Source organism: Haliotis asinina, chromosome 15 (assembly GCF_037392515.1).
Source record: "Haliotis asinina isolate JCU_RB_2024 chromosome 15, JCU_Hal_asi_v2, whole genome shotgun sequence".
NCBI classification, from domain to species: Eukaryota; Metazoa; Mollusca; class Gastropoda; order Lepetellida; family Haliotidae; genus Haliotis; species Haliotis asinina.
The window spans coordinates 44690125-44716855 of record NC_090294.1 but is presented as its reverse complement, the minus strand read 5'-3'; the positions used below and the strand labels follow the sequence as shown (position 1 = coordinate 44716855).

Sequence of the window (26731 nt, the reverse complement as noted above, 5' to 3'; positions counted from 1 at the left end):
TGACTGGCCCAATGAACATCAGCGTAATTTGGACATGGCATGTATCATCCTACACGTGGAGTCCCGTTATACGCCTCTCAAGACAAGCATGGGTTGACAAATCCGAAGCTTCTTGAGTCACAGGTGTTAATAACGGAGCTCGTGTTGTCAAACCAATCATTGACACACCCGGTGTCGAGTTTCAGTGAATGCAGTAGTTCAACGTCAGTGATAACATTCTTCGAACTTTACATCGAAATGCATTTCTGAAATTTGTATCTTCTCCGGGTAGGCTATCATCTGCTTGATAGAGCTAACCGTCTCCCGAATTGTATTTCGGATATTCAAACAGGATGTACCATGACCATTCAGACATATGGCGGAGTTTCATAACAGACTTTTCCCGAATTCCTGATATTTTAGACGCAAATCGGTAAAGTGGCATTACCATGGCAACGCGATGTGATCCAGTTTGCTGAACACAAATCTGCTTCTTCCACTCGTCACGTCATAAAACATCACACCATTGTCAAACCTTAAATGGTATTTGATACAAGTTCTACCTATTTATCTACAGTATCGTTGCTATTGAGTTTCACAGAAACTCGCCAAGCCGAAGAGGTTCGATTCCCCAGAAGATTGGAGGCGAGAAAGACCTGTCCCCACTCGCCCACCATAACATTCATTAAGATATTCACAATCGACGCACACGCAGTCATTTCGATAATATAACAAGCCAGGTGTGTGCATCACCTGCAGCAATATATTTCTCCGGTCCTTGAAATCGGCGCCCGATGGAAAGGGTCAGTCCATTATAAAATAGGGGGGTTGATACATAAATATGAGCATAACAAAATGATAAGTGTCTGATTTCATATTTTTACGATAATTGGGATTTCATCTAGATCAAATACAGCAATGGCGCCGTAGTGTATGTGAAAGGACCAGTGTCTCTGTGGTTTGAATCCTATGAGGATCGACAGGTGGAACTGATATTCATCCACCCTTCTAACCTCAGTGGGACTTCTCGAACGTGAATCATGAGACCAACAATCTCCGCACACCGATCGTATATGATTCTTTTTGTGCAACATCAGCCTGGGTGCGTGTTTTCCGAGGTGAGAGAGCAATCTATCCAGCCAATCATTACATAACATGCCATAGTCACTTACGATCGGATCACTGAGTTCAGTTTCCTCAACCGATAAAGTATAATTCTAAGGACGCAAGACGACAGGATGAGTGGATCATGTTTCAGTTTAAAGCTCAGTCTCCTTCAAGCACTGATTGTAATTATTTTCCCGAATGTAAGTACACAAGGGAAAGAGTTTCCCTATATTCATTCTTCCGCAGATTAACAGAGATATCACAAAGTGGTTCAATATTGCACTTATTTGTGGGCTTCTGGTTGTTTTTGTGAGTCATCTAGTAATCGTTGTGTTAGGGTTTGGTAATAATTCTATTATATATCAATTTGTAAATATTATTTGGGATGGGGGAACGGGAGGAACTCTTGCCTACACGAGTATTCAACAGAGTAATTGCACTCAGTATGAATAAACTTTAATTGCCAGAAAGGGTGGAAGGGTAGCTTAGTGCTACTTAGTGCACTGGTTTGACATATGATCTTCGATCCCTGATTAGACAGAACGATCTACGATCACTGGTTTGACGGAGCGATATACGATCACTGACTTGACAGAACGATCTGTGATCACTGGTTTGACAGAACGATCTACCTTTACTGGTTTGACATTTTCTGGTGTCCCACGCCGTGACATTGTTGGAATATTGCTAGAAGCGGCGTAAAACTAAACTCACTCACTCAATGGTTTGACAGACCGAATTACGATCACTAATTTGACAGAACGATCTGTGATTACTGGTTTGAAGGAACGATCTGTGATCACTGGCTTCACTGAACGATCTATGATCACTGGTTTGACAGAACGATCTGTGATCACTGGTTTGACAGTACGATCTACGTTCACTGGTTTGACAGAACGATTTGTGATCACTGGTTTGACGGAATGATCCACGATCACTGGTTTGACTGAACGACCTGTGATCACTGGTTTGACAGAATGATCTATGATCACTGGCTTCACTGAACGACCTGTGATCACTGGTTTGACGGAATGACCCACGATCACTGGCTTCACTGAACGATCTATGATCACTGGTTTGACAGAACGACCTGTGATCACTGGTTTGACAGTACGATCTACGTTCTCTGATTTGGCAGAACGATCTATGATCACTGGTTTGACAGAACGATCTGTGATCACTGGCTTGACAAAACGATCTATGATCACCGGTCTGACTGAACGATCTGTGATCACTGGTTTGACGGAATGATCCACGATCACTGGTTTGACATTGTTGGTTTCACCACCGGCAACATGCGTCACTTTGGCCATCCCATCCGGGTTATAATGTTCACTGTATTCGCTACCTTGTGTCCTGATAGAGTCAAAACAACACTTGGTAAGACTGCTGCTCTTATCACGGGCTCATCTTTGCACTGGAGAGTAAAGAAATGAAGAAACGCCAATCTACGATGAAGGAATTTTGATGAAGTGAGAATGTTAATGTTAAAGCACTACATGTGCAATGTATATGTATATATATTTCACACTGAAGATAATAGATCCATTATTGTAACCCTTTACCTACCAAGACCATGACTAGGAAGCATTTATCTCACGATATAAACCAGTTACAAGTTATGATTTATGGTTTTGTTTGAAAATTATTTAAGCAAGGAGACATAGAATTATCCGACACTCTGTACAATCCGACATTTTTTCCCTGTCCCAGTGAGTGTCGGATTGTGCAGAGTCCACTGTATGTAGCATTTTAGAAAACAAACAATTACACTACAAGATGTTTTACCATTACATGGCCATTTCAGAGTGACCAGACGGTGGATGTGGCAAGACATTTCGGTAGATTTGTCGATGTGGAAGATGGAAAGGTGTATCAAGTATGTCTGTATTTTTTTGTTGTTGTTGTTGTTGTTGTTGTTGTTGTTGTTGTTGTTTAATGCGCTTTGCGCATGCACCTGGTGGGTGGATACAACGCTTTATAACTACTCATTATCATTATTGTCCTATTCACGGAAAGGCTAAAAGTGTCAGGTCAATTTAGGAAGGACGGTACACAGACTTGTCAGTCTAGGCATATTACTCCAGTTCAGTGTGATAAGGATGGAAACTGAAGTGTGAGAATCAGTGTATTCGTGGCACAGGGAAGATTAATACATTTTACACATTCTAGTAGAAATGGGACATGATCTTTTCAGCATACTTATCATTCTCAATATATTTTCTAAACTGGCCCAACACAGCATATGACTTAGTTGACATATTCATAGTCTGGCAGAGAATGTTTCAGGACGGTGTTTGGTAACTTTACTTTAAAACTATAGATGTTATTCGTTTCCAATGTGGTATGAGGCTTTATAATTCTCCTACCATTGAGGATTTTAATTGTCACAATTTATCACTCGATAATAAGAAAGTTGTCTACAAGAACTGTCATTATTTCAAGTCACAACAACACCTCACATGTCAAGGGTGTTGAGCTACTTACCGGAACAGCGACCCGGTCATGCAAATAGGCAGGTCACATGTCAATTCTTACATTATGTTCGGCCGGTCATGTCACGTGACTCAAGCACGTTCATTTTGCATTAGTTAAAGATTTCAATACCGGTGTATTGCAGAAGGAATCATCTCAAAATCACATATGTCACATACTTTATGTGATGTTTTCAAATTGCTATTGCGATATCTTTTCATGCACACGTAAATAACGGAGAATTTTGATTGTTTAGTTTCCATGGAAGTATTTTGAGCTTGGAAGTAGTTAGGAGACATGTTTATTTTCTAGGCATTATTCACAGTCCATTAATTATATTTCTGTGAAACTATCCATGTACACATTACTGAAGTGAGTCTTTGATTTGTATTTTGGGGGTTGATCACTTACCTGTTTTCCTCGAATTTTTCAAGATTTTTCAATCACAAAGCATCTCTTTTTCGGACAGGTCAGTATCTGATTCATCTCCACGATGTATTATAATTGTTGGCATGGTCTCTTCTCTAATACCATCTAGTTTCCAGTACTCATTTTCAACTGCCAACACCGACTGATATCAGTCTCCCCTATTGCCGTGTGAACAATTTTTTCAACGTCAGATAACTTTAATGTCGTGTTGTAGCGTGATACCTTCGACTTGATATCCCCCACATCAATTGGATTCAAATCGCAATGGTATGGCGGTAGTCGTGGAACCAGCGTTCTTCAACATATTGTCGATGACATAGGAAGGTGGTAGTTTGTACTGTAACACATGCTCATACAACACTGGTTTTGTTGCTTTGTCAGGTCTTACGATGTTGTTTCTGTCAAGCCATTCAATGATCTCTGCTTTACGACAATTGGATGTTGGACACTGATTGTCTGACTCACGACAACTGTGGTATGGAGCATTGTCCATGACTACCAAGGACTTTTCTGGAAGGGCTGTGATCAGTTGTTCTACTACATACTGTATAAAGACAGCCCCGTTCATTTCCGTATGGTAGTCTCTCTCGTCGGTGGACTTAGATTTAAATACCAAATCACACCCAGGCAGAAATCCTTTGCGTAAACCAGCATGCAGAATTATAAGTCTCTGTCCTCTACCAGCTGGTAGCTTCCGCTTCGGCTCCTGTCTGTCAGGATGCTGCCATTGGTAAAATGCTGTATGGGAGGCATTTACCCATGTCTCGTCTAGTTTTTTTTCTAATTGTTCTCATGTAATTTATTCTTGATTTTATGTTGTCATGCCGTTCACACATGGCAAGTGTTATACCCTGAACACTTTTATATTTGTAACCACATTTTAGTAACAATTTGCAAATAGCATAACGAGAGACATCAAGCTGGTGGTCTTGAGAAAAAAATTGTTTCAATCGCCGTACCGACACATGCTCATTTTGACGTGTTAGTTTTCTAATTGTGTCCCTGACAAGCCTTTGATCAAAACTATCCCGTTTTAATTTCCTACCAATTTTGAGATGGTCCCTGGAATGTCCGTAAACGAGGGATGGATACTTCTACTCAACACGCACTTTGAGAGATCCAAGGCATGTTGGTCCGTTTGAAATACTTATCAGGAGCTACAAATGGACGGCCCCTTCCACTTTCTCGTTTGAAATAATTATAGATTTTTCTAATAATGTCTTTTGCGTCAGCCGACACATTGGATGTGGACATTTCTCTATGTGTAGATGTGTGTGCACTTCGTGCAATGCACGTGCTTGAAGTCACGTGACATGACCTGCCGAGCATAATGTAAGAATGTGACATGTGACCTGTCTATTTGCATGACCGGGTCGCTGTTCCGGTAAGTAGCTCAACACCCTTGACATGTGAGGTGTTGTTGTGACTTGAAATAATGACAGTTCTTAAAGACAACTTTCTTATTATCGAGTGAAAAATTATGACAATTAAAATCCTCAATGGTAGGAGAATTATAAAGTCTCATACCAAATTGGAAACGGATTGCACTTATGGTTTTAAAGTAAAGGTACCAAACACCGTCCTGAAACATTTTCTGCCAGACTATAGTTGCCATACATACTAAATACTGATATAACACTAATTGTCTGTTGGCCATACACACAAACTGCAAACCCTCACTTAATTCTTAGAGGGGGAAAGTTGGTCGGTGAGCCAGGGATTGATTAACGCGAGTTCGAATCCCATGTCCCGATCGTGATTTGTCAATATTAAGCCGGAACTGCAATAACCTCATTGCACCTATCTCTCTTAAGTCTTCTCTAATTTATCATAAGCTGATTTACACCAATAAAACATGCAAATTTAAACCTCACTCACTCGTTTCAACTTTCATCGCAGTCTTTTCTGTACGATCTCCTGAGTCAGGAACCTGAAGATGAGAACTTACACCATCCTGTGAGGAACACCGTCGACGGTGATCTCATCCTTACTTCGGAGCAGAAGGAACAGTTCCTCCAAGACAACAAGGTACCAGCTTCTGCTCATCGATTTTGCTTGTCGTGTGATTACAGTAATTTGAGAAGCTGTGATTTGGTTAACGGAAAATTTGGCAATATTTTACGTTGTTCCCTGGTCCCTTGATGAGCGTGGGTTGAGGTACTCTCGATGTTTGCTTATGTTCCCTATACCTCCACCCGTGCTCCCCAAGGGACCACTGAACAACGTATTTATCTTTCCGAACACCTCAGTGTTAATTGTGAACTGTTTGAAGCATCGGTATCGGATCGCACACTTCAGCCAACCTCGAATCTTGCATCTTGCTGGGGTTTTTTCTGGTAGATATTGTCTTAGTAAAGTCGCCCCGATGTAATTCCCTTTCTCAGTATTCACATGGAATACATTTGAACGTTTTGTCGAAATTTATTCACTGGAAAGAGGGTCAAATATTTTCGTAGTCATCGCTAGATTTTACAGACGATACAAGAAACACAGATTTAGAGTTAGATCTCCTTTCCATCGATTTCCAGTCGCAAAACATCGGTAAGTTCCGTGCAGCATGCGTCATTTAATGTTATTCGAGATAAAAAAAAGTAACTCCCACGACGTACCGAATGAGTTGCTATTGGCAGAGGGGTGTATTGCAATACACCTCGTTTCTACACGGGGTGCATTGAAAATAATAGAAGAGCGTTCAGCCAATCAGACAGCGGCATTTATGTGTGCGGTAAGAAAATAAGCTATACGACGGCTTTCTGGAAATAATTGTGTCTGGACCGGACAATCCAGTGACAGAGATCATGAACATCATTCCACGCAGTTAGGATGCGATGACATTCAAAGTATCCCAGGTCTGACCACGCTCTTTCGAAATGTTCAGGGGACTGAATTGCCATATTCTCACTTTTCCATTGTTACCGGATCAACCGCGTTTCCCAAAGTTTCCTTGTTTTATGTATTGGCTCAATGCCCTACATTTACGACAATAGTTTGGCCTATATCATATATACTGGGGCATAGGCACCCACTTTGGCTTCCTGTTAATGTAATATGAGAATCACTATTCCTCACGACTAGCCTGAAATCTGTAATTGAAACTTCGATGCGAACTGCTTCTAAACAGAGACCACTTGCCATATAAGGATTGTAAACAATTGCTTCGTACATAGAAAAACTTTGCACGAGAAGTTGTCGGTGTTTGCCGAACTGGTTTCAGTCACAAGTTGTGCGTAGGATATTCGTAAAAACGCTCGAAAGGACATAACTCTACGAGGTTCGTTTGAAATAATGTTCAGTCGGTAGAGGATGCGAGAGTAGATTAAATGCAACGTTGCATTAATTCATTCGAACATTTTAAAAACGCAGTTTTGGAATAAATTATATGTTAACTTCCCTGGGTGCTGGTATTTAGTATTATTCAGGGAAATGCATCATTCATATTTATAGATGTGCGGTGTGATATAGTGCTTTCAGTAGCCAGTCGGAACCTGCGTGCATGTTTATCGCCAGCAGTTCCAGTCTATAATGAATATGAGCAACAGAACCAGAGCCTAATCAAACTCACCCGTGAACGCAACAATGAACAAATACTGTCTACTGATAGTGTTCTGTGATAGTTCTTCTTATTTTATGTTGCCAACAAAATAATGAATGTTACGACTAAAATAGATTGACTAACTTACTCTATTCCCTACAAACCAGTGAGGATCCGTGTTATAACTGATCTTCAGTAACCCATGCTTGTCGTAAGAGGCAACTAACAGGATCAGATGGTCAGGCTTGCTGACTTGGTTGACCACGTGTCATTATCTCCCAGCTGCGTAGATCGATGCTCATGCTGGCTGTTTGATCACTTGATTATCTGGTCCAGACTGGATATATCTACAGACCAGCGCCATATAGCAGGAATATTGCTGAGTGCGGCGTAAAACAACTCACTCACTCACTCACTCACTCACTTCCAAGACCAAATCAAACCCTACATACACCCAATCCTACTACTTCACCATGTTTTAATTTCCAGAACCCCTTTTAGATTTTGAGATTTCGGGAAAGCAAACTAGTACTCTTCCCCGACTATATCAATGTGATATGTATTGGATCATGAAAGAGAGTGTGAAAGTTGCCTGATATGGCTGGTGTTCGTTTGATTACGCCGGGGAATCGAGCTAGTATTACCATGGTTTAGGTCAGTGTGCATTCGACTTCCATTCTCAGCGTCCTGCAGTGATAACCCAAGCGAGGTCAACGGTGCATCCCACCGGGAACCCATTCACAGCAAGACCTTAAGAATGCTAATTATACAATTCAGTCATCTATTTTTTCCCAATATACTACAGACAAAGAGGAAAATTCTAAGTCGTGACTACATGCTGTGGCCAAATGGAATTGTGCTTTGGAATTTTGCTAAGGGAAGAAGACAATTCAGTGAGTATTGCCAAATTCAATTCCACGCACGAGTACTGAATTGCATTTTGTATATACTTAAATTATAATAGAAAAAAATAAGCAAGTGGTTGTTTGAATTTTTACAGCAATGCTGTGCAGTGTTTGAACGCTAGGTTTAGTATAAATTGCTGTACGTTGAGTCCTCAAGTCAATTCCAGTGATTCTGATTCTGTCGGAACATCAGGAGTATCGGAACAGATAGTGACACTTTGCATTAAAGGAAATTGTCATACGTAAGGACTTGCGAATATATGAGAACAAAACCAATACTTTCAATATTAAAGTGAACAACTGTTATGTGCAAACTCTGCTTGTGATGTAACAAGGAAGTGACGTTACAATGTACGCTTCCGCCATTGCGCCGGCATACGCCGTCATGTTATAGATTTTCATAAATCCGTGGATGACAAATCAAAAACCTTTGAAGTATTACAACGATGGCAGTTAATGTTCCAGAGCGACCATGGTCTTACAAGTCGGTGTTGCGGGCAATTCGCCATTGGGAGAAGTACACCTGTCTCAAGTTCGTGAAAAGTGGGTCGAAAGAGCATCGCCGGACTAGGGTCCGTCACAGAGCTATGATCCTATTTGGAACTGGGAAAGGGTACGTCCAAGCTGACATTTCATGATGACCTCGGAAAGATTTAAAGTACCCTTTACTTATTGCGACCAGGGTTTGTGTTTTGAAATTCGATGTAGTCTCACTAACCCTAGTAGGAGGTCGCGTCACTTAACCTTTGAGCGATCTATGACCGTCCAATCAAACGCGCGAAGGTCGAACGGATTTAACCAGTGAGACAACGGCTACTGTTTAGGGTTTGGCGGGACAAAATTCCGCAGTCACTGACACTAATCCCTCAACAAACGAAAATCCGCTTAAAACACATATATTTGACTTGCAATATATACGCTTACGGCTTTTCTGATGATAGGGTTACCATTAGCCAACATACCCGCAAGCTGATTATTGACAAAAACGCTATTTTCAGTGACTGTTCACTCACTGTTGACAGTGTTGCAGCTTGCATCATGCGCATAACTCGGAAGCTATGGCACGGAAAATAACATTCGGAATAGTCCGAGTACAAACCTTTTCTAGGTAAAATTTCAAAAGGTATGTGCGAATGTCCACTTTCGCGATCATTGTACTCCATTCGTAACTATTCGTGCTTTTTCCGTGACCTACAAGAAGATACGTACCCCTCTCATTATTGCCAAGAATAGTGGCAAACCAATCAAATCCCGCGTATTAAAATGCATTTTAAAACATGAAATTGGCGGAACCGTTGAACTTTGAATCTTCGCTAAACTATACCAAGCACAATTTAAACATAAACTTTGAGCTAAAGGGTGGACAACTTTCAACACTGAAATATATTTGAAAAGGGAATGGCCGTGTTGCAGTTTTGTCCATGGGATGTAGGATATTCTTAAAGCCATGTTTGGAAACTCAGAGTTATCATTCCTTGATCATGGTACTAGACTGTTTTCATCTCCATGCCCGTTTGCGCTAAGACCCAGTCGTAAACATGACTACGAGAGAGGTACGAGACGCCATCCGGGTTGCCGGAATGACACGAGTAGTTACGAATGGTAACTACTCGTGTCATTCCGGCAAACCGGAAAGAGGCGAGTAGTTACGAATGTTTCGCGATTTGGTAAGCTGTGTTCTGATTGGTCAGTTTCAAAGGTTACCTGACGCGACCTCAGACTAGGGTTTGTTAGACTCAGCAGAGGAGTGTAAGGAATAGTACAGAGACCAAGTTTACTTAGACTGCTGAAACCCAGGCTTGACCCTTTTGTGTTTGTCAGATTTGTCAACGTTTTTCACCATCTGAGATCAGCGGCACTCCGGATTTGATCCAACACTTTACTGACAAACCCTGTTAAAACTGAAAAACTGTTTAAATCAGCGTAATAAAGTCGTTTTGTTCACGTGATTAAGTAACTGTTGTGATGATTCTGGTGTCGATGGCCTCATACTATCTCTTCTGAATACTTCTCGCACTCCTCATAGTTTCTCATTTCTGCATATACCCTCGCCTCTGTGTTGTAAGGTGTGCGTCTCCAGTCGGCTACTCCTACGGTATGCTCAACGTCTACCTCAACGAGAGATTCTGCATGCGCGTGAGTACAGGAGTCTGGGGATTTTCTCAAAACGTTTCTTTTACATTTATGATAATCAACTATACACTTTCTACTGTAAATCGCATTACCAGCTGTATTCATGATTATTATAAATTGTTTATATGTCCTTTCATTACATTGTTCGTTTACTCATTCCGTTCATTCCCGCATTCAATTCCAATACATTCTGATATATTTTCTCACTTATTCGAATTCAATGCCCTTCAGTCCTTTCTTCTTGCACCTGTTTTAGCTAACTCACATATTCTCATACATTCAACCTGACATGTCACAAATATTCTCACTAGCCATTCTTTCATTCTCATGTTCGTTCATTTTTGTTTATTTTCCGGTGTCCCCCGCCGTGATATTGCTGGAATATTGCTAAAAGCGGCGTAAAACCAAACTCACTCACTCACTCATTCTTATTTATTAAAATTCAGTCTTTTATATTTACAGACTTTTATTTACTCTTTTTAATTTTTAGTCTCTTTCATTTTTTCAGTACGTTGTTATATACCTTCACATTCTTTCTTGGCAGTAATTGGTCTTTACAACCCATGCTTGTCGTGAGGGGCAACCAACGGGATCGGGTGTCAGGGTGGCTGACTCGGTTACGTATGGTGGCTGATTTGGGCCATCACTTTCTCGCCTTAGATTCTGGAGGCGAGAAAGCGATAGCACAAGACGAGAAAACGATAGCACAAGACGAGAAAGCGATAACACGAGACGAGAAAGCCCCAAATCAGCCACCATATTCTCGTCTTGTGCTATCGCTTTCTCGCTTTCTCGCCTCCAAATTTTAAGGCGAGAAAGCGATAGCCCAAATCAGCCACCATAGTTACATGTCATTGCATTCCAACGACGTAGATCGATGCTTATGTTGATCACTGGATTGTCTGGTAGAGACTCGATTATTTACAGACCGTCGCCATGTAGCTGGAATATCATGGACTGTGTGCCGTTAAACAACAAATATGCATTCGTTCATTTTATTAAACGTTGCCAATATTTGATCAGGTATATGTATGCACATTCCCCTACATTTCAGTATCTGGCAAGGGTTTTGTTGATCGAAATTCCTTTCTTCTTGCTCCAGAGGGGAACAATTATTCACGAAATCGGCCACGCTATTGGTTTCTTTCACGAGCAAGCCAGGTCTGACCGCAATGACCACGTGAAGGTCATTGAAGAGAATATCAAGAAAGGAAAAACGAAGAACTTCGTAATTATTCGTGGTCTGGCAAACAGGGCCAGCTACGACCTCGGCTCCATCATGCACTACGGCACGAAGGTAACACTGACTTCTCTACAACGAAGTTTGCGTCTTTGTGGAGTTTGTTAGAACATCGCTTCGATGTATATTCTCACACCCTTATCATTTTGGTCTCTATTATTGTAAAATTGTCTTGGAGGATTGGAAAATAATAAGTTTCATGGAATATGAGACAATCATGTTATATTTTTAGTCGTATGCTCCCTTGTTTACTCACCTACTTCAAGAAATTACAATCAGTATCGGCTAATATCGGTTTGTGCAAGTGAACCCACACAATGCACGTTACCCAATGTAAAGGTCGGCTCCATTCACGAGCATCCCTTGCTGAGGTTGACCTTAATTCCCTTTCTTTAACATCGCACTGTGGTTAATTTGGCGAGGGTAACCCTCGTGCAATGTTGAAGAATGGGGGTTCAGGCTAACCCTTAGTAAAGGACGCTTCGTGAAACGAGCCCCCTGGTCGAGTTTTCTATTCTTTGTTACTTTGTTTTGTGTTGGCATTTTTTCGGGGGTTTTCTGTGGGGTGGTGGTGGTGTTGGGGGAGGGGGGTTCTTCTGGGTTTTTCCCCACTGTAAACGTAAAATTGCAAAGCTACGGAATTCTTTCAAATATTGAACATTGTAAAACACGCAGTGTTTTTTTTATACACTTACCATGAATACACGAGTGAGTTGTGTTAACGGGGCTTTGAACAGTATTGCAGTAATATCCCGTTGTGTTAGTTTGTGGGAGGAACGCCCGAAGTGATATTGGTCTCACATTGTGGATTCGAAGAATGTGCTTCTTGTTCCTCGATTCGTCAGCACCATGCTCGTGTTCATGGGTGTCATTGAAATGGATAAATCTGTGGGGAAGGCCAGTGGTTAAAGCGTTCGTTTGTCATGCCGAAAACCCGATTCAGTTTCTATCAGTGGTACAGTGTATGAAGCTCATTTCAGGTGTCTCCCGCCGTGATGTTGCTAGAATATTGCTTAATATGACTTAAACCATACTCACTCACTCACTCAATCGCCCAAGTGGAAAAAGTCTCGGACATGGCACAAACCTGACCTACGAGTACTGTTGAAAACTGTGTTAAGCTAACATACCCACTCAGTCACAAAATATTTTACCACGCAAAAGAGAAACACTGCTTTGTCGTTAAATCTGGAATTAACATTCAGTATTTCAGTAAAAATGGGAAGAAAACGATTTCCCCTAAAATCAAGATGTTGACGTTTCTCATGGGTCAGAGACAGGGGCTGAGCTTCTATGACCTTCAGGAGGTCAACCAAGCTTACAGATGTGCAGGTAGGTAAAGTGACAATTGTTCAGGACTTACCTCAAACGCCCCGAATGCAGTATCTGCAGTGTACGTGTCAGATGTCAGTGTCAAATTTGAATATAAACTGAAGTGTGTTCTGCAATATGATTGGTTGAAATTGGTACCAGATAGCACCCAAATATCACTTAAAATCAATTTACTGCAAATTTCGAGTGTTGTGCTTGTATTGTGTTTTTTTTCTTCACACATCTAGACGGTTCTGTTATTATGGAAGCACGTGACGTCAATATGATGTCATGGTATTTCCAACTGAAAATGGTTAATTTACTTTTTAATTTGAAAACGTTGGTTTAAGCCAAATGCACCGATGCCCCGAAGTGTGAAAACGGGGGCTTCCTGTTGAAGTCATGTCAGTGCCATTGTCCAGACGGTCTGGTGGGCTCTCGTTGTCAGAACATCAACACTCGGCACTCGGAAGGTGAGCCCTTATCGTGTCACGTTTTCATGGCACAAAATACAATAAATTGATGAACTACCGTATTCATCTTAAATACTGCACACTGATTGATTACATATGCAAGATCTAAGGCCTTTGAAATAATTAATCTTGGAATTATGGATGATAGTGCATAGCATATGCAATCTGCAACTATGTGTAGCAGCGAAACGTTCCCTTGTGTGGTTGGGACTGAACAGGGCTGCTTCTATTCTTGTTTGTAACGGCGAAGGGCATGGTCGCATTTACGTCAACACAGACATCTTTATTAACTGAATGTGTTTCTAAAAAAACATGCTCGTGGTTCAGTCATAATCGTTAACTGGACTTTGGTTTTGGTAGATATTTCGTATGCTTATGGTCACTTCTACTAAGTGTTTTGTCGCTTTCTCTGTGAATTAGATCATTTTGTATTTCGATAGAGGAAAGCAGTATCTTCCATTTGTCGTTTGGAGGGTCCAGGCTTATCAAGTCGCCACGTCTGCACAGACATACAACGGCTATATGGCTTATCAAGGTAACTTTTTTATTCAAATATTGAAAATTTCAAATATGAAGCGCCCATCCTATTTCCGTGGGTGAGTGATATTACGATCGCTTCAGGGAATTGGGGATTCGCGTTTCAAGCATGAGTCAGGAGAAGTGAGTGAGTGAGTGAGTTTAGCTTTACGCCGCTTTTTAGCAATATTCCAGCAATAGCACGGCGGGGAACACCAGAAAAATGGGCTTCACACATTGTACCCATGTGGGGAATCGAACCCGGGCCTTCGGCGTGACGAGCGAGCGCTTTATCTACTAGGCTACCCCACCGCCCCTAGGAGAAGTAATATACACCTGAAGTGTGCTTCTCACTATATATTAGATCATCTTTTGTTCCCCCAGAATAACCGCATTTGAGGTTTTTGTTTTGGAGGGACAGGTTTTACTTTTCGCAAGAAAGACCTCTTCCCAGGTTTAACTTTTCCTTACTTTATATGAACATCAACATTCAAATGATTCATGTGTGTTAAAAATCAGTTGAAAAATATCGTTCGAGATTAAGCTCAAAGTAAAGAGGTTTTCCCTTGCGAGATTGGAATCGCAAGTCTCAGCTTCGTAGGCAGACGCTCTACTGCTCGTCCATCGGGCCGACGAAGGTGGTGTGGTTAAATTATCTGCTTATAGTTACTGTCATTAAACTGATTTTACGCGCGTTTCAGTTATTGCTATGTAGCTTCATTAAATGATCAACTACATTGAAATTACCCATTATTGGCGGTATTTATGATAGAGAAAACATTTCTCCTCGGTTTTGGTAGACAATGTAAAACCGTCGGGGTCGGGAAATCTCCCCACCCCCTTCTCCGGTTTTACATTACATTGCCTACCAAAACCTCGGGGACTTGTTTTCTCCTATGGTAAAATATCAAAAAATATCATAGAAATCGGTGTTGTTTGATATTTAGGGTTTTTTTTCAATTTCAGTTTCCATGGCAATACGAACATGATTTTAAACTCTGAAGGGTACATTCCCATTTAGGGGCGGGGGGCACCCGTGCACCCTTGCACCGGATCCAACTATGTTCATGAACCCTATTTCGGGTTCAAAGGCGTATTATCACATATTATGAGGTAGGTTAGCCAAGTGGTGAATGTGTTTGCTTGTCTCGCCAAACACCCAGGTTCGTTTCCATAACAGTGTGAAACCCATTTCTGGTGTTCCTACGCCGTGATATTTCCGGTCTGATCTAATTTGAGATTTTGGTTTGGTTTTTCAGAGTCCAAAGGGTACGACCATGAAAATACACATGATTCTAGACCTTTCCTATAACCATGGCTTACGACTATGTCACCACTGGATCGAAGTTCGCTTCAACCTCATTGGTCAGCCGGCACCCCGGTAATATTTTATAAATGGCTAAACCCGTTCGTAACTACTCGTCTCATTCCGGCAAACTGGATTGCCTCTCGTACCCCAACCACCCCCACCCCCACCCCCACCCCCACCCTGACGTCATTCACATGCTTCGAAATGCGTTTTACTACACATGAGTTTGATTGGGTTGCCACTATTCTTGACAATAATGTCTTTCAATAGGGGTTCGAGTCCTCTTGTAAGTCACGGGAAGAGGCGAGCAGTTACAAATAAGGCTGAACCATATTGTCGCGGGTTCACACTGACTAAGGGCTGTCTTTCTATTTACACTCTGAAGCTGTGTCCCTTGTGTTCGTAATTGCAAAGAATGGCATCACTCTAAACGTTGTCTTAATATTGATTATCCAAGATTCTGAATCAAATATGTTAACATGATGTATTTTCATCTGACTGGTTTAACTCTCTTTTGGAACCATCGATAAAACACATTCGCTGTATCCATAACTGGTATGTCGCCAGAGGCGACAAGTGGAATGAGTCGGTCAGGTTCTCTGACGTGTGTAATGCATGTCATCGTATCCCAACTGCGTAGATCAATGCTCATGATTTCAGTCACTGGGTTGTCTGGTTCAGACTGGATTATTTACATACCGCTGCCATTTACATGTAACTGGATATACTGCTGAATACGGCCAAACATTTGTTTGAGCAAATAGCATCCATATTATTTCAGGGTTGCTGACACTGAATACGATGCCTGTAAGCTATATTCTGTTAGGGACGCAAGCACATGCGTCCACAGGTGTTCGTTAAGTTTTAAGACTCTTTGGAACACTGTAGGAGATATTTTCGTTATCCCGACCCTTGGAGACAAGCTAAAGCATGCATAGGTGCGAGATCGCGAGATCGCGAGAAGTCCCTTACAGTGTTCCATACTCCCTGCATCTCACTTGACCTTTTTCAGATTCTGTGGACGCTCAATGAAGCCCTTGAAACTCAACTCCAGATCCAATATGGTCATGTTGAAATTCGACAGCCGCGATCGTTATTACCACGCTAAGAGAGGATTCTTACTCCACATTGCTGTCGTACAGCCAATCAGTAAGTGATGAATAGTGACATGGATGTAACGCTTTGAATGCTATGACTGTTATATCACGGCGTGTCTGCTTGGTGTGGGATGAAAACCCGTAGTACGAAGTACTCCCTTTCGTAAAGCCTGCGAGTACGGCATCGTGTTGAATGACCTAGTATCATGGCGAGGAAGCATTTCAGCTTGTTCATCCTGACCTGAGCTACTCTACATGCGCATGACTCGGGATGGCAAATGACACAAACAATGAATCTGCTGTTCGGAAATGTTGACAATCAACTTACAAATGTGTACCCCTTAACAATAATTACTGAAGCGCCTGAGCAACGAACAAGGAGAAGACAGGCCGCGTGAGTGAATATGGTGTTACGCCTCTGTTAGGAATATTCCAGCATTATCACCGTGAAAGACACCAGAAATGGACTACACATATTGTACCCATGTGGGGAATAGAACCCGGGTCTTCAGCGTGACACTGAAACCACCAGGCAGCAGTATCTCGCCCCGCCTCGCCCCGTGTAGTGGTTAGGGCCTTCGGAAGGGGCGGAATGTCGCGGGTTCGATCCCCGGTCACGTGATCCCAAAAGACGTTAAAATATGGTACTTGTTGCTCCCTGCCTGGCGCTCGACATTAATGGGTACTGGTCGGCTCGGAGTATCGGAATGACATCTCAGTGAGCTAGTACTATAAGACTAGCTTAAATCTATACTAGTACAGGCAGCCACACATATACACACATCGTAGGAGCGAAATATTCTTAAGTACGCCGTTAAACCCCATTTCACCTCACCTCACCTCACCTCACTTTTATGAAAACTATAATTACAGTAAACTAGTTTCAGAGAGACCACGAGTTTCAGTTCATAATATCCGTAGTTCGGTATACGCATTAAGACTAAAATAAGTCGAACCCCGTTTATCCACACATTTTGGTCACACTCGGAAATCGTCCGGGTAGCGAGACGTCCGAATAAGTGAATCAAACATAAAAAACGTGTTCATGGTGTATATTGAAATTTCACTCATATACATTGTATGTTAATCAATGGTTGATAGTAAAAACAATAAATCATAACATATAAATGTACCGCCATTAAAAACTTCAGCACGCTAACACTACATGTGCACATTATTCAACTTACTTTACATCTTTCATCACATTTCTCATATAGGATAATTATTATTTCCTGAAAAAGTCTGTCACAGTTGTTTGTTTTCTTGGTTTGATTTCTTCCAGCTTTTTTACAACAGCCCAAAAGCTTCGTTATATCTGCCAGTTCGTTGTAAAAGTAGTTTAAGGCAATGTGCGAGTATTTTAACAGCGGGGCATTGTATGTTTTGCAGATACTCATGTCATCTGTACTTTCAAAGAAATGGACACGGATATGTGTCCGTTCTATCAAAGAAAAGATGATGACATTGACTGGGAGATTTATTCGGTAAGTTCAACGTGTCATATTTACAACCCGTGAAGATCCGGGCTCTAATTGATCTTCAGTGCTCTCTCTGCTTGTCGTAAGGGGCGACTAACGGGACCGGGTGGCCATACTCGCTGACTTGGTTGACACATGACATCGTGTCACAACTGCATACATCGCAGTTGGTCACAGGATTGTCTGGTCCAGACTTGATTACATACAGATGGCGCTGTAGTGCTGCTGTTGTTATCTTCTCAGTGCATGAATAGCATTAACAATGTGTCGTGATTAGTTGTGTAGAAAGCTTGTGTAATGCAACATTTTTTAAACAATTCTCAACAAAGCCATTACACCCTCTATTCCCTTTTTGGTACAATCCTCGAACCCAAACTCAGCATTTCGCTTAACAGAGCTACGTCCCTTGGATCGCACCCATCAGTTCTTATCTGACTCATCCCGAGTTGTTCTGTCAGTACAACACTTTTGCTCGATGAGTCACCCAGGTGATACACTTCTACTTTGCCCCACTTTTGGCTTTATCCCACGGGACGATGACAGTCAGGATAGCATGACCATCACCTTTAGAAATATATTTGCTATACAACAATTCATTTTGGGATTCTTTGCGACTGTATCTACACACGAGTGTGTGGATCACTATAAAAACATGATGGTGGGCAAGTGCATATTTAGTGAATGTCAGTAATTTGTGCTGATAACGAGTGTATGAGTCACTACAATATATATAAAACTATGTTGATGAGCAGGGGCTTCTTTCACGAAGCAGCCTTCTCTAAGGTTTACCTTGAATTCCCATTCTTTAACATTGCGCTAAGGTTACCTCAGTGACTTAGGATCATCGAAGTGCCTTGTGAAAGGAGGCCAAGTGTTAATCAATCACAGTAATTTATGATAATAGCGAGCCTATGAATCACTATAAAAGTGGATGTAAATGAATCATCGTAATCATCATAAGTGTGTATATTTCAGTATTTTCCGATAATTGCATGGAGTGGCATTTTAGAAATAGGGAAGTGCAAGTGACAGACCTGTAGATAACAACTTCTTTTATAACCTCCTTGACAACCGTACACGAATCTGTATCGAAACGTCGCACTCACGGAGAGGTTGTAACCTATAACGTTTGTCACTACAGTGTTACCCCGGATGTCACTGCAATAATGATAAGCGGACCAACCAGGCCTCAAGAGAAATATTTTTGTGTTATGTTGTTGCTATGGTTACTGAAAAATTGAAATTAACATTATCATGTGCTGCATCGTGACGTGCGAAAACGCTGTGAACATGACAAAGTAGCGAAATTCATTCGGACTTTTTTCTACGGATAAAAACTTCCCTTATAAGTAGATTGCATTTTACCGTCACAACATTAGTTGTTAGGAAAGCTGATCGTGCAAACAAGTGTATCATGCGTTATAACATTTAGAAGCTGCGTCATATCTTTCTTAGGGGTACGTAAGTCACAACGCCATGTTTGTTTACAGTCACGATAAACCTACTAGACGTATTCGTTTACTTATTTAGATTGTTTGATTTTCGTTTTTATAATAGAACCTTGGGCTGTTATTATTGTTTAAAATGCTGGTAACCGAACAAAAATATATGTTATTTAAGTCCATAAAAGTGTGAAAAATTCTGAATGAAAAAGTTCACGTACTAGCCAATCACTCGAAGGTGTCATGGCACATATACTTGTTATGTAACTTCTTTACGAAGTACCATATGGGTAATAAGTCGTATAATATATGGCTGGATTGTCAAAACTGCTAACATATGAAGTGATGGTAGGGCCCAAGCAGGTAGCAAAGGCACTGTAAGTCCCCATGGTCCCTAGTATGGTGATCTACCTTCAGTTGTTGGTAATGTATATAGCCTGCTTTTATATTGTGCTGTCCTGTATGGTTAAGGTGTTTTAGATTTATTTACTGGTTTTACGATCTGTGGTAATTATTTTACTGTATTGTCGACATTTTGAAAAGTTTAATTCAGTTTATTGTCAAATTATAACTTTTTAAGTCATGCAGTGGCTGAAATATTGAGTATAAATCTTAACTCACTAACTCATATCTTAGGACCGTGAGAGCATTGACAACTACTAAGTCTATATTGATAACGCCGACATAACACCTGTCTCCGTCTAAACTTAAAAGGTAAGGTGAAAATGTATGCGTTTTATCCATTAATTGTTTAGTCTGCTTCCAGATGGCCTCAGCGACTGTTCACAATGATGACGACGGTGCATCCTATATATCAATAGATTCCGGAAACGAACCACATGGAGGAACAGCCATTCTACAGAGTGCTGAAATACTTGGTAAGAGGGAGTGAGAGAGAATGTGGTTTGAAGTTGTTTGGGGAATATTGCAGGGACGGGCACAGCAGAAATGGACTTCACACATTGTTTCTATATGGGGAATCAAACCCAGTTCTTCAGCGAGCGCTTTTAACCACAAGGCTACCACACCGTCCAAACTGGTAACACGATGAACTTTTGATTGCTCACAATACCCCTATAATTTGACTCAAGGACCTGTGCCTGTTTGCGGGTAGCCTATAGGTTAAAGCGTTCGCTCGTCAAGTCGAAGACACGGGCTTGATTCCCCACATTGATGCAATGTGTCAAGCCCATTTGTGTGTCCACCGCCGTCATATTGCTGGAATACTGCTAAAAGCGGCTTAAAACCACAATCACTCACTATGTCCTTGCTTGTTTGCGTATCAACTTATTCCGATAGCGGAACCGTTTCCCATTCTATTGGTTCCCTTAACCCAAGTGACTGAGTGAGTTGTGTTTTACGCCGCTGTTAGCAATATTCCAGCCATATCACAGGGACACCCATGACCACACGATCCTTTATGGACAAGCATGATTTGCTGAAGACCATTTTTTATGTCAGATCTTCATGGGTTCATCCTGCAAGATGGCAAAGCTTATGACTGAAAAATGACGAACCAGGGTGTTCTGCTGTTGTAAACAGCCCTTGTAACCTACAGGTGTGTGACTGAGGGAGTTTAGTTTTGTTTTATTCTTACACTTGTGGGCGGCGATCCTAAATTTGAATGGTGTCCGTAAGTAGGTCACGTGACTTCGCGAGACAGCAATACTTCCGGTGACAAATAACGTTTCATTACCGTTTCGAATGGTCTAATGGTTGTCAGTTGAAAGTAAGCAACCGATAACAAATTTCCGATGTAACCATCTCCAAATCAGCCAACTATTACGACTCTCAACAGCTATGATAGCCATGAATGGTTGCACGCTTCTAGTACCGTCATATTTGCTGGTCGCGCAATTTGGAACGAGAACTGGATTTTGAAAGGACGCTTGTCGCCGGAATTCTGGTACCGGAAGTAAGCTGGGTCCCGTCTCACATATCGCAAGTTGGAGTGCGCAAAGGGTGCCGGAACCAGCTTAGTACTAGGAGTAACACCTCGCGAGACTTACAGGCCCTTTAGCGTGCTCATGCTCGGCTGAGTTACACTTTACGTCATGACGACGAGATGTCCTGAGAAAGCGTAGTAGAATATGTTTTGCTCGCGACGTCGAAGTCACAGATTTCTTTCTTGACATGGGTACTGAGTTTGCGCCCCATCTTTGTTGCCCCAGCCGATATTGCAAGAAACTTCTAGAATCTACATATATACCAACTCTTTTGGCGATTCTTTTTGTTTTAGAGGGTTCTTGGTGCCTCAAGTTTCTTCACTTCGTGAATGCTGCAGAGTCACGTGGGTATATGTACGTAGTTGCCAGGACAACCAAGAGAACTGGGAGATGGTACCTGTGGAGCACTTCTCAAGGTAGTGAAAGCGAGTGGTCGCCGGTTGAGCTGTCTGTTAAGAGCAAAGATAGATTTGTGGTGAGTCCGATTTGGAAAAATATCAACATATTTTAAAGGAGGGACTAACACTTGTGCCTACCTGTCATAATGAGTCGCCATTGACGACCTTGGGCTATATCATCCCACCGGATACCCACTGACTGCAGGGTGAACAGAGGTAGGTTTAACAAACTCACTTGTCATATCGCTGCAGTGTTTCTTACACCAAAACCTTTCAAGTATAGTGAACAGCAATAGAAACACAACTGTTTTTTGTCAAGTTTTTCCATAGATGACTTAAACATTACCCTTTCATTTTATCGAAACTTGCGTTTCTTTTGCTATTCAAAATATGTTACGTATGATTCAGATCCAGTTTGTAGGCGTTCTCAAGAGTCATCTGACGATCGGTGTGAGCATGATAGAGCTTATCCCAAAATCATGCGAGCGTCCTACAAAATCTGTGGAACTCGTCCACAAGAAAGGTAACCTCAAGCCCTAAATACTAAACTACTAACAAGCTTGGTCGTAGCTGATGTTTCGCAAAGCACTAATAAACCGCACAAGAATGTTTACAATTTACAATTCTAAGTGTGTTTGTCATTAGACATGTTTGTGTGTCATAATACTGTCATCATCAGTGTGCGTGTATTATGCCGAGTCCCGTCACAGACCTTCTAACTGTCTGCGATGACAGATCGCATACCAGTAGGGGTAGCGTAGTGGTTAAAGCGTTCGCCGAAGGCCTGGATTCGATTTCCTACATGGGTACAACGTGTGAAGCCCATTTCTGGTGTTCCCCGCCGTGATATTGCTGGAATATTACTAAATCGGTGCAAAATTAAAATTCACGCACTCACTCGGATACCAAATGCACCTTTAGACGAAGGTGACCGTAAGTCACAAAGGTTACCTTAGTCAGTAATAGTGTCATGTTAAAGAATGGGTGTTCAGGTTAACCTCAGTGAAGTTCTTTCGCAAAAGAAGTCCCAATACAGTGTTGTGCCGTGAGCGCGGGCTTGCGGGCTTCACACAATAATTTTTCACATGGCGCATGAAGTTTCTCGCAGCGCGTCCTCATCGGTGTGTCCTATTTCTAAAAGAACTCCTACCTTCAAAAATAGAAATGTGTCATGTTATTAATATGCCGTGGTTAAAAGTCATTTCTTGCCTGCAATATGCTCGACAAACCAACCCCGATCTGAATACTACGTGTGGCGCTTAAAATGTTGAAAAGAACATGTTTCTCGTGAGTAATTATTAAACATGGGGTTGGAAATCGGAGAGCACAACCAAGTGAGGAAATGGGAATATACCTTTGATGGTGGCAATATTTTATTGTGACGTGAATTTTTTTTTAACCGAAGCGAAGGAAGTGCGTTGCCAATGGTTGCTAGCCTCGCGCGCATATAAGAAGACTTGTCATATTCTCTACGCTGCGCAACCACATTTGCGGTACAGTTTGTCTGTGCTCTAAGTGAACGCTCATCTTGTACCGCACGTGTATTTACTTCACTGTTCCTGCTTACCCCCTTGTAATACAAACACATTTGCATATTGTTTTCATACATTGATTAAAATTTCTATAAACCACCAGATCTCAAAGTGGCTTTCACATGCGACTTTGATGTTGACTGGTGCGATTTTACGGAAGGGAATGACATCAGACCTATGTGGAGCAGACGACAGTCATTTCCGATCGTTGGACCGTCACGTGACCACAAGCAGAAGGGCCTTGACAGTGGATTTTACATGAGCAGAATCTCGCCGTATCAGGTAAACCAGCAATTCTCAAGATAAAGGAATTTTGGAAACTCAAATTGAAAAGGCAAAATTAGCACACAATTCGATGAAGTAATGTTTGATCTGCTTATTTAAAAAGGGGTTTTACGGTGCGCAAATACAGTATACTAAACAGCCAAAGACACTCAACCCTTTTTGTCAAGTTCTTAAATAAGAAGACTTTAACATGAACGCTTTCTTTTATGAGATTTCATTTATCGAAAGTTGCGTTTCTTTTGCTGTTCAGTATAACCAGTGTATTTAAAAACTAAATTCAAATTCAACGTAAGCTTCTTCATTCAATTTGGATGTAACTCTGATGTCAAGCCATAGCATATATCTTGCTTTGACAGAGGCATGGGGATCTACGGATAAGAAAGTTGGCATTGATGATAGAATTTTGTCTTTCTCATTCTCCAACTTCCAAAATGCCAGTCCAGGCCAAACTCAATTCTTTTAATACATCAAATGTGCAATCAAAATCAAAGAGCTTAAGTATATTTCTAAGTGTCCAGGGCAACTGATATACATGTATAGGACAGTATCAACCTGTTGGAAATTACAGGTAATAATAGTGAGTGAGTAAGTGAGTTTTACGCCGCACATGGCAATAATACTGCTATATTGCGGTGGTCTGTAAAGACTCCTGTCTTGACCAGACAATCCAGGGGTCAACAGCATGAACTCCGAAACTGTGTACAATGTTGTATATTTTGTTTTTATACCCTTGACATTTATTAAACTCACTCACACTGTCTAAAAAATCAGTTCGTGAAGGCTACGGCGCAGAGAGTAGTTTTTGTTCCTTAAAAGACTGGTGTTGACATTCCCATGAGCAAAGCTTTGTATTACCCTGACTATAAGCTATCATACCACGATGAATCATAAATGATTCCCGAACGTTAGTAAAGAAAAACATTACGGGAAAGATTCTAGCTGAAAGAAAATTGACAGATAATTTACTGAAGGCCATAAGGACTTTCAGACATTTGAAACTCCCGTCCGGATACAGTAACGACCCGTTCTGGGCCTCCTGGCCGGCGATTGTTTCGAACGCTCATGCCAAACCTAAAGCAGACAACGTTGAAACATGAAAAAGTCAGTCTGCTTTGACATTCCAAAACCTTTTGTCATTTTCCTGGGACAATGGTTCTTTGGTTTGCAAAGGGGCAGGTGCCCTGAACAGATAACCATCCTGACTGTGCCAGGATCACCTGGACCCTCTTTCGGGGCAGTTGATTTAGCTCAGAGGTTAAAGCGTTCGCTCGTCACGCCGAAGATCCCTGTTCGAATGTCACATGAAACGTCCCACATCGTGACATAGCTAGATTATTGCTATAAGCGGCGTAAAACTAAACTCGCTCACTCACTCACTCACTCACTCTTTTAAGCTTTATCATATTTGTGAAGAAAACAATAAACATTGTTTACTTAACACTACATGGCTGTGTATCGACAGGTACACTTGCGTGAGAACGTCAGTAGGCCTAATATCATTTGTTTCCCAGACTGAAAGAGCCGGACAACTAGTCAGTCCCACCCTCACGGCTGTCACTCATTACGGATGTGTTCGGTTCTGGATATACGTCTGGGGCTTCTCGCCAGGCTTCTTGACAGTATATATACAAGATGGCCGCGGCTCCCGGACAGTGGTCTGGAAATCAGTATACGCGAGTCCTATTTTCTCTGACTGGTCACAGATAACGGTTCCAATAGAACCAACCTCAAAAGCATACAAGGTAGGAGTATACAATATACCAACGTTATCGATCATTTATCGTGCCAAAATTGCCTAGCACCATGTACTATAATTATGTTTATGCAAAGCTGACTGTTATTGGATTTTTTCTTAGACTGACTGGGTTTTATTGAGCAAAGGGAGTCATTTTGTTGTGGTAATAATCCTGCCTACCTACTGCTTAAAATTATTATAACATTCGGTCACTCAAAGGCGTGTTCGTTCACTGGGTGGATTCATTTGGCAGTTCGAATCTCCGTATACCACAATCTGTCGATTTCTCTGCATCATCTCTGCGCTCTGAGTAGTAATGTAAGGTAAAGTAGTAAAGACCCGAGACAAGCATCACTTTGAGCGTTCACCCACCTGATGACACAGTTGCCATATAGCTGGAATATTGCTCGGTGCGGCGTAAAACAACCAACCACGTGGAGTGTGATTCTCCATGACGTTGACAAGGGTGGCCAAATGATTAAAGAATCCGCCCATAACCCCGAAAACCCGGGTTCGATTCCCCACATGGGTACAATATCTGAAGCCCATTTCTGGTGTCTCCTGAGGTGATATTGCTTGAATACTGATAAAAGCTGTTACTAACTCACCCACGCATTAAAAAACATATAAAAATCAGGAGTTCCCGGCGTCTCTGTAATCGTTTGAGATGAAGAAACATTGCCCCACTCTTTTTTTTCCGTTTGCTTGTTTGTGTTTTTGGTTCTTTTGTTTTGTTGGGTTTTTTGTTTTGTTGTTTTGTTGTTTTGTCTGCATTGCTGTTTAAAGCCGCAACGACGTAAAACCAAATTCACTCACTCCATACAAGTGTCCCCGCTGTAGTGTTGCTGTTACTGGTCGTCTTACAAATACCCTGCTTCTTTTGCAGATCATCTTTGAAATGAGAGTAACTCACCGATGGGGTAATATGGCCCTGGATGACGTCACGGTATTGGATAGCTACTGTTAAGAGGCGTGTATTTCCTGTCAGTGAAATAAATGTTGACTCTTTTTGACGTTGTCGGTGACGGTTCAGTGTCATACACTTCTGCTGCAGCTGCTGAAAATGCGATAGTTCCCGTATGTAGATCACGTCACGCGAGATTTTATTCTAAGTACATCCGACGACAAATAGCGTTTCATACCTTTCGAATGGTCTTATGCTTGCCATGTGACAGTAAGAACCTATAATTCTGGCAGGAATAACACATCCGATCTAACCATCCCCAAATTAGAAAGCTAGTACAGCTGCCATAAGCTGTGACTGCCATGTATGGTTGTGCACTTGGTCCGGTCATGTATAGTCACATTTGGAATCAAAAACTGGTTCTGGAATAATTCCGGTTGTCACCGGAAATCAGGTACCGGAAGTGCCGCCTCGCGGGATTTAACGGCCCTGTTGGTTTGTGTGT

At 41.6% G+C, this 26731-nt stretch overlaps 1 protein-coding gene across 1 annotated transcript; it reads left to right on the top strand.

The window, feature by feature from the left end:
* Positions 1–1169: 1169 nt before the first annotated feature.
* LOC137265180 (zinc metalloproteinase dpy-31-like) lies at positions 1170–26333 on the top strand. The gene is made up of 19 exons (XM_067800515.1): positions 1170–1286; positions 2894–2965; positions 5890–6018; positions 8328–8415; positions 8893–9040; positions 10494–10563; positions 11663–11857; positions 13006–13132; positions 13462–13584; positions 14025–14119; positions 15360–15481; positions 16422–16558; positions 17896–17990; positions 20193–20304; positions 21666–21847; positions 22179–22293; positions 23406–23584; positions 25099–25329; positions 26209–26333. Exons 1-19 carry the CDS (start codon positions 1218–1220, stop codon positions 26287–26289), a joined length of 2370 nt encoding a protein of 789 aa, XP_067656616.1. The 5' UTR covers positions 1170–1217; the 3' UTR covers positions 26290–26333.
* Positions 26334–26731: the final 398 nt, after the last annotated feature.